At 48.4% G+C, this 9,070-nt stretch overlaps 1 protein-coding gene across 1 annotated transcript in view; it reads left to right on the plus strand.

Annotated features, from left to right (window-relative positions):
* The window catches only part of USP28 (ubiquitin specific peptidase 28), a 19,215-nt gene extending 12,730 nt beyond the window's left edge, over positions 1-6,485 (plus strand). Inside the window, exons 16-25 of the mRNA XM_010008769.1 lie at positions 18-221; positions 726-865; positions 1,028-1,213; positions 2,122-2,217; positions 3,137-3,315; positions 3,410-3,488; positions 3,772-3,851; positions 4,601-4,724; positions 4,851-5,049; positions 6,310-6,485. Of these exons, the coding sequence (XP_010007071.1) occupies positions 18-221; positions 726-865; positions 1,028-1,213; positions 2,122-2,217; positions 3,137-3,315; positions 3,410-3,488; positions 3,772-3,851; positions 4,601-4,724; positions 4,851-5,049; positions 6,310-6,485 (1,463 nt within the window). The remainder of the gene's footprint in view (positions 1-17; positions 222-725; positions 866-1,027; positions 1,214-2,121; positions 2,218-3,136; positions 3,316-3,409; positions 3,489-3,771; positions 3,852-4,600; positions 4,725-4,850; positions 5,050-6,309) is intronic.
* Positions 6,486-9,070: the final 2,585 nt, after the last annotated feature.

A 9,070-nucleotide genomic window follows, 5' to 3' on the forward strand; every position in this document is an offset into this window, starting at 1 on the left:
TCCTGCTTTTCTTCCAGAAAAGGATGATGGCTCAGAGCTTGGGCAGTTTCAGAAAGAAGTTGAAGCCTTGCCCCCAGAGCTGAGACACTACATCCAGGAGGATAACTGGCGCCTCGAGCAGGAGGCAGAGGAATGGGAGGAGGAGCAGTCTTGCAAGATTCCTCAGATGGAGCCTTCACCTGCTTCCGAATCACAGGACCTCTCTTCTGAATCAGGACCAGGTAATACCACAGCTGAATTTGCAAACTGAGTTGAAACTGGTAACAACAAGCTGGTTAAAACTTCCACTGTGCTGGAGCCTTGCCTCAGTTTTGAGGTATCTAGGAGAAACTTGTGAAGTAGCAAAGGCACCTGGTGGGGGCTCTCACCTGGCAATCCTAAAGGTTGCTCCTCCTTCCAGGCTTGTCACCAGAAATGCTGGTTCCATTCATTTAATCATAATGGGCTATTCTCATTTCACTTCCACACTTAATTTTTTTTATAAATATCGAGTAGAAAATGTTCAAGTGCTGTTCTCTGGAGCAGGAAAGCACCACTTGGCAATCCCTGGTGGTGCATGCCATTCCCACTGAAAAGGGGTGTGCCCAGGTTGATGTTGAAACACCTTCAACTCTGGGGTGAAGGCAGCAGCTGCTTTATCTGGCCTAGACAAGCTACAAAGCCTTTTAGAATGAGAGGAGATCTTGCAGTTGGTGGTCAGAAGTGCCACCCCTCTGTCCTGACAGATCAGTCCTCAGCCTGTGAGCAGAGCGTGCGCTCCCTGTCCTCCGAGCATGCCAGAATTGCCAAGGAGCAGACTGCCAAGGCCATCGCCAACACTGCCGACGCCTACGAGAAGAACGGCGTGGAGGCAGCTCTGTGCGAGGTAGGAGCACAGCCCTGGCTAGGGAAGCCACTTGGCTTTGGATTACTCTTCCTGACAGACCTTTGCCTTTCTCGTTTCTCTGTAATTCTGTAGCTCAGTCCCCTTTTGTTCTCCTGTATTTTGTGTTGGTTTTCCTTACTCTCTTTTTCTTCTTGGCCACAGCCCAAGGAGGTAGAGCCAGCGAAGGCCCAGCCGAGAGAAACAGCCCTCACAGTTCAGGCAGAGCCACCCCAGGATGCTAAGGAAACAGAGTCTGCTGCCCAAGCTAGCTCTCAGGTCTCTGAAGTGGAAATTCCCAGTGTGGGGAAGATTCCCGTTAGGTCCGATGCAGATGGATATAATGAAGAGGTACAGATCCCAGCACAGGGGTTAATTGCTGCCTGTCATTAACCTGTAACTTTGGAGCTGGATTTGAGCTTTACTGAGACAGGGTGCCACATAAGTCTGTCATGGAAACAGTGCTGTGAACGAGGTACCGTTTCCCACTGTGGACACGAAGAAGGCCAGACCAAATTGTTCACTCATTTAGTTTCTGAATGCCATCAGAAAGCAGAGCAGTAAAAGCGCTTGATCGTTAGATCTGCTGCTTGTTCCTTTAAGTCTTCTTTCTGGCACAACTATATCAAAATTGGTCCTGACTGTATTAATTTATTTACAAGCCTCTTTACTGTCTTCAGTGACCGTTTTGTCCCCACTCAGATGTTAACCTCTAATAGCATAACTTCCAGTACCCTGGTTGTTGACTTTCTGAGTCTGACTGTTTCACTGCACTCGTACATAATCAAGCAGCCTTTTGGAAGTTCAGTCTTCTTTCTCAGTGCAGTTGGATTTGACACAAACACTGAGACCATTACTCCTTGGGTATGTTTAAGATGTGCTTGTATAAAGTTAGCACCAGGAGCTGCTCCACCATAGGCATGGCTCCCTTATTTATATGCCTTAAGATTGCATGGGAGACAGAGGGGATGTGGCTAGTGTGCTTTACATTCTCACTTGTTGAATTTACAAATTCAAAGCTTGACCAGCCTTTAGACCTTTAATGTTTAAAAAAAACCCTGCATGTAAAGTGCATGTGATAAATGGAGTGAGTAGCATACAAGCAAATCCCTGCTCTGGCTTGTTCCTCCTGTATTCACACATTTCCTTTAAACCTTCTCTTTTGCAAGTTTTTCTTCACCATGCCTTCTCTTCTCTCCCTGTGTCTGTCACTGTTTTCCTCGTTCTTGTCTGTGTTTGTTTTCCTGCTTCCATGGTAGGTGATGCTGAGTCCAGCCATGCAAGGTGTCATCCTGGCTATTGCAAAAGCCCGCCAGACCTTTGATCGTGATGGGTCTGAAGCAGGGCTTGTGAAGGTATCACATTTGTTTGCTCAGTCCAATAGTTGGGATGTCTCTTTCCACAACACAAAGGATCTTTGCTATACTGACATATCAAGAATGTGAAGGGAACAATTTATTTTAGTTCATGGCCCTTCTGTCCTGCAGTTCTGGTTCTGCTCTCTTATTGGGCAACATATCCTTCAGTTCAAAACAATTTTTAGAGCTTGTAAGAATTCCCTCCTCCCAGGAGAAACAACAACATTATTTTTACTTTCTGCTCTTTATTCTGCTTCTTCATTTATTACTGATAGTTCTCTCAATCTGGATTATAAAAAGTAGACTTTCTTAGCATGTCTTCTTTCAGAATCTGTTGTCTTAAGTCCTTAGTGTGATCATCAGAAAATAAACCAGCACTCATGACAATTTTTTTTCAGTCCTGAACGTGCAGGCTTACTGTGACCTCACTTGTAAAATGTGTCCTCAGGACATGTATGCATTGAACAGAGGGATTTGAAAGAAAAAGCAATTGCTGAGTGTTGAAGCTGGTGTTAGATTTTACAGGCAGGTAGATTTAACTGAAAGTGCTGCATGGGAGAAATCACCCATGCTGTTAATCTACAGGAGTATAAATCATGAGATAATCTTGCACCTTTCTACAGATAAAAGCATATTGCAGTTGTCACAACCTCAGCACTTGCATGAGGATTACCAAAACTGTCAGGCATCTCTGTGCCCCCCTTGCTGAAGGGCACTGAGACTCCCTGGTGCTCCTGAAGAAGCTTTGCTGTGGGTGTTCACGGTGTTTGTGGACTTCCCTTCACCACTAGAACAGAACCAGGAGGTGAAGGGTGGGTGCTGCCCACATGAGTCCCATCATTACAGCACAGGTTCAAGCTTCCTATCAGCTGCTGTGGTGTTGGTAGACCTGTTAGGATGTGTGTTCTGTTGGCAGGCGTTCCATGAAGAGTATTCCCGGCTCTACCTGCTGGCCAAAGAGACCCCGACCCCGCAGAATGATGCCCGGCTGCAGCACGTGCTCATCTACTTCCTGCAGAACAACGCTCCCCAGCAGGTGGTGGAACGGACCCTTCTGGAGCAGTTTGCAGACAAGAACCTCAGCTATGATGAAAGGTTTGTGCTGCCGATTGCAGGATGAGGCTTTTCTCGTCTGGCAGCAGCTGGGGCCATTGTTCTGATCATCTCTATTTCTGCTTACATGGAGCAGGTCCATCAGCATAATGAAGGTAGCACGAGCAAAGCTGAGAGAGATTGGTCCTGATGACGTCGATATGGGGGAGTACAAGGTGAGGGACCAGTACCCACCTTGGATCCTTGGTGCATCAGCAGCATGTGCAGCTCCCTCCCTGTGGGAAGTGCAGGTCTGCAGAAGGATGCTGAGAGGGCATCTCCTGAGCTTTGAGGAGTGTCTGTACAGTTGACTTCAGTTGACTTCATGTGTCACTTGTGAGAGGAGTTTAAACCCTTTGCAGGGCAAAACCTGATGATGGGCTTTTGGGTGGTGGGGACTGAGAAGCACACGAGTCACAGGTGAGCCTGACCCTCTGCTCCCCTCCTCCTCCCACACAGAGGTGGCACGAAGACTACAGCCTTTTCCGCAAGGTGTCAGTTTACCTGCTGACAGGGTTGGAGCTGTACCAGAATGGAAAGTAAGTTGTTTTTAATTGTGATTGGACAAGATAATCTGTAGCCTACGAGTAAAGGCCACTTTGGCAGAATTACTACTTTCTGGCCCATGGTGGCCAGTTTGCATTCCGTCTTGAACTTGTTAATAGCCCTTTTTTACATAAATAGAGCCATGTGGAGAAGGACAGTGCTGTTTTATGAAGGACTTGTCATTTGAAAAGTGATTTTCCCAATCCAGAAAATAAACTGTCTTCCAGACATTGCTCGAAAATGGAAACAGAATTGCATTCTATGGTGGTTGGCAGTGATAAGCCACCAAACTCAGGTGGGCACATTGACAGGCTGAACAGAGGGTGTTGGAGCTTCCCTGGATTGACCTCATCTGTGTCAGCTGCTCTGTTTTGTCACGGGGCATTTATAAGCTAGAAACATGTCAAGGAACTGAAAACATCACCTCTGCACTTATTTGAGCGCTGTCTTAAGTGCAAAGTTCCCAGAGGCATGTAAGAAAAGGCCAATGCTGTTGTTCACGCCTCAGGCCGAGCCATACAGAGACCTGGCCTTAAAGGGCTCTCCCCAAACGCCCTTTTGGCACATGGGGCAGAAGGAGTCGTGATGATTTGGTGCATCTGTGTATTTGTGCTTTGGCAGGGAGCCTGTTGAGCCTGATGCTAGTTACTGTCCAGGCCAAATGGAGGTTATTTCCTGAGCTGGTGGGCCTGCCTGTGCTGCCATTGTCTGCAGACAAACTGCAGAGCTGTCACTCTTCTAGGTACCAGGAGTCGCTCACCTATCTGGTCTACGCCTACCAAAGCAACACCAAGCTGCTGCTGAAAGGAGCCAACCGAGGAGTTAACGAGTCACTGATTGCCTTGTACAGGAGGAAGTGTCTCCTGGTTGGTACTGAGGAGCTCTAGGCTCCTTCTCAAAGAGGGGAGGAAGCAGCCTGGGTGACAGGCTGGTTATCTGAGGTCCCCATTCACTTCTTACATCCTGTCCCCTGGTTCTCCCTCCTCCCCTAGAAGCTGAACGAGGTGGCAGCATCTCTGTTTGTAAGCTGTGAAGAAGCTCGTGTGGCAGAGGGCATTAGCATCTTGAATGAGCTGATCATCCCCTGCATGCACCTCATGAACAACTTTAAGATCACCAAAGAGGACCTGGATGCCATTGAGGTCATGAGGAACCGCTGGTGCTCCTATTTGGGTCGAGAGGACATGGACGGTAGGAACAGCTGCCTTTGTCATGATGTTTGTGGGCAGGGCAGTGTCTAGATCTAAACTAGAAGGGAATTAGAGGACCCTGTGAAGCACTTCCTTAAATTCCTGGTGCTTGCACTGCAGAACATTGGGGTGTTTCTGATTGCTAGAGGAGATGTGTTTGAATCATATGTTGAATTCTGTCAGAGTAAAACTTCTTTTGGACTAAAGCTGCAGAGGAAGGATTCCTCTTCCCTGAAATGTGAAAAGCTAATCTCAAAAAGACTGGCTTAGTGTTATCCAGCTGGGCTTTGGCTTTGATTTTTCTTAGGTGGGGTGAGCTCTGGAAATCATGGTTGCATGACTGTGTTCCTCTTCAGGGGTGAGGAGCAGATTTTTCAGAGGCCAGGAACAAGGACAGAGTGAATGGGGGAGCAGAGTCAGGGGATCTTTGTGTTCTGAAGAGAAGTTTCTCATTTTATGGCTGAATTTTGGTTCTGGATGGTTGTTCTGATTTTGAATTTCCTTCTGCACTCTGGAGCTCCTCTCGGGTAATTTTTGTTAAGAAAAATTTATTTAAACTCCCCTTGAGCTGTGTATGAAGGTTTGGGTAGTCATTACAGGGTTTTAGTTATTAGCAGAGGAAGTTACTTGCTACAGGAAAACAAGACAAAAGCACAGAGGTTTATTCTCAAAATATTGTAAAGAATAAAAATCAGATACGCAAGTTTCCTGTTCTCAGGCTTGCCACAAGGTAGTTACTCACACAGAGGTTTTAAAGAAACAGAAGCTGGCTGCTTGCCCTCTTCATGTGAGCCCAAGTGTCACCCCTTCCTGCTGGCCTGTCACAGGCTGTAACATTGAGTGACCAGCGTGGGCTCTGTTGCATTCCAAAGCAATGTCAGGATTTGTGTATCACCTTCAAACCTGTGGTTACACCTGACTGACCAGCCAATACAGCATCTTTTACTGGGACAGCTCTTCACCCTAGTGGGACATGGCACTGTCCCCAGGGCAGCCAGGTTGCAGCAGAGCTTCCCTGTTGACGGGGCCTTGGGTGGGGGTAGGACTTGAGGGCTGCAGGAGACTCAGCTGGTGGCAGGTGTGAGGTCTCTTCTGCCTCAGCAGACACCGCTCATTCCCCCAGCAGGACGTGGGCCGTTTTCCATGCAGTTGGAGGGTTCCTGAAAGGCCCTGCAGCTCCTCAGCTCAGGGCCCTGGAGCCCCCTGCCAGCCGCTCTCAGTCTTGCAGTGCCACTGACTGTTGATCTCTTCCCCTTGACAGCAAAGCTGCAGATGAAGCTGGGCGAATTGCTGCCCCGGCTCCTGGACAGCTCCTCTGGGGTGATCGTGCTGAAGGAGCCCCCCAAGATCCGGCCCAACTCCCCCTACGACCTCTGCAGCCGCTTTGCAGCCGTGATGGAGTCCATCCACGGTGCCTCGGCCGTGACGGTGCAGTAGCCCTTGGGGTCTCCGCTGCCTGGGGCACCTGCCCAGCCTGCTCCTGTCGGGCCTTGTGGGGAAGGGAGAGGGAAGAGAGGGGTGATTTGAATTCAGAGCTGTGTTCTTTGTAAATACACAAATAAAAAGCAGTATTGCACTTTTGAGATGAAACATTCAGCGGTGACGTGCAGGACCTGAACCACTGTTGTAGCCTGATGTGCCAGGTCCCTGGCAGCTCCATCTGCTGGGCATCCCCAGGCCATACCAGCAGGTTTTTTGGTTTTACAATTTTCTAAGGGCAGACCCCTGGGCCTGTGAGGGCAGCAGAGTGGGAGACAACTCCTCTGGTGAGCCAGGCTATGAGCTGCTGTTGATCCATCAGCTGCAGTTACATCCTGCTGCTGGAGATGAGCCCTTCGGTCTCACCAGGCTCCTGCTAGGAGGAATCCAAGTCCTGCCATGAGGAGAGGAGCTTCTGCTCACCCTCTGTCATGTGTGCATCCAAATAAAGCATTTGCCTTTTGCATTTTAACTGGAAAAATACATGCAGGAGTCTTTCTCAGAGAAAGGCAAAAGAGCAGCAGTGACAAGGGACAGGATGGTTGCAGTAGCAGTGGCTCACAGGTGAAGGGAGATCACACTTCCCAAAGGATATTCCCCTCTTGGATCTGAAGGCAAACTCCCTCCTCACTTCTGGTGGGGTTTCAATGCTGAGTTAGTGTCAACGACAACTGCAAGGGCTGGAATCAACTCATTTTTTGTTGGTGGTGAGGCTTTTTTAAATTACTTTCTGTAAAAACTGCCCCATTTGGATTTTCTTTGCAGGCAGCCTGTACATGTGTTTGAGCTGCAGCAGTTGTTACAAACCAAATGTTCTGAGTCGGTGGAGGGGGGATCCTGTTTGTTAGGACTATGCAGATTTCTCTAAAAGTGCAATAAAAGCATTTGTTCTATGTTAGAATGAAAAACTCCCTCTGTGTTTTCATTTTGCTCCGGTGTTCTGCCTTAAGGTTCCTCCTAGCTTCAGTATGAAGAAAGGGAAGTAAAAAAAACACAAAAATTCTATGGGCAAAGTAACTGACATTTCTGCAGCTTGATGAAGCCCCCAGAGAGGCAGAATCGTGTGTGTGCCAATCATGGGTGTCCTGGAAAGACAGCAAAGCCCTTGGGAACTGCTGGGACACGAATTCTGTCTGCTTTAGCAGGAAAACAGGTGAGTTTGGTGACTTGAGTGTCACTGGGCTTGGAGCAGCGTGTCAGAGGGGGCTGGGCAGTCAGGTCCTGAAGAAAGGTCAGTGTTCGTTACCAATGCCAGGAGGTTTCTTTTGAGGCCACTTCCTTGGAGTGGAGAATCTGGAGCCCTTTCCCATTGCAAGCCACTCTGTGTTAACTCCTGGGGTTTGGAAGGAGTCTGCCATTCCCAAGCAAGTGGCAGGAAATAAGCATTCACATTAAAGTAGTTAAGAGGAGGGAAAACTGCTCTCTTCTGGTAGTGAAAATCTCTATTTTTCTTTATTAATCGGGGAATGGAAACATTTAATTACATATTGAGCTGCTAAGAGTACTCTGCATTTTAATGGCACCCTTGTACCTGCTGCTGCTGGCTTGGCTCTGGCAGAACACAGATTTCTTCTCAGCAGCCTTGGAAGAGGGGAGAGAGACACACGGGTGAGGGCTTTTCCCAGGAAATTAGACAGATGTTTCTAGGACTTGCTCCTAGTACAAAGTGTGTTGTAATTAGCTGAGCTATCTTTGAATGGAAATTGTCGGCATGGTCCCACCGCTCTGTCGGCGTGCGCTTCCCTGTTACTTAGGAATAAACAGCTCCAGGGGGAAAATCTTGCATTCTCCCAGTTATTTTACTATAAAGTGGAAGTGCTGTTATCTGTACAGACTCAAGCTGCCCGTGTCCAAGCTATGAGCTGTGCCTCCCTCAAAATAACGGGATGCTGCAGAGATGATGGGCTGCTGCTCTTTCAGGCTTTTTCCCTGTTGTCATGGCAGAGAGCAGAGGGATGAGACCTCGGGGTGATTCCTCAGGGTAGGTTCAGCCTTTAAGCAGAGCCCCCGGGCCGTGACACCACATAGTGGTAGAGGACCGGCAATTCCCAGACAGCTTTTGCAATGCTGTTGTGTCATCCTGAGTTGCAGTTGGATGTGGTTTGGGAAAAGACTCTTAAATTGGGAGAATCCAGTTATTCCAACTGTCACGAAACAACAGCTCTGCCCTGTTCTTTGTGCTGCCAGAAAGTGAAATATCCAGCCCAGGTCTAAAGCCTGCTTTGAAAAGTAAGTAGCAAAGACTTGTTAAAAGCACAGGTCACTGCCTGGAAAGTTGTGATATTTGGATCAGGCTGGAAGCAGGGAGTGTCCCGGCGCTGGAAACCTTTGCTGAGTGTCCAGTCCCCCATTTCCCAAGGATGTGGGTGACTGGGTTGCAGACAAACCAGGCTCTCTTTCCTTTCTGAGTTGGTCAGACCTCTCCAGGGCAGTTCACAGTGTGCCAGGGCTTTAGAAAGCCACTTGCCAGCCAAGAATTCTGCCGCCTTCCTGCTTTACCTCCTTGATCTTCATTAGGAAGGACTGAGCTCCTGCTTTTCCTC

Source organism: Chaetura pelagica, unplaced genomic scaffold (assembly GCF_000747805.2).
Source record: "Chaetura pelagica isolate M959 unplaced genomic scaffold, ChaPel_1.0 scaffold650, whole genome shotgun sequence".
Taxonomy (NCBI): Eukaryota; Metazoa; Chordata; class Aves; order Apodiformes; family Apodidae; genus Chaetura; species Chaetura pelagica.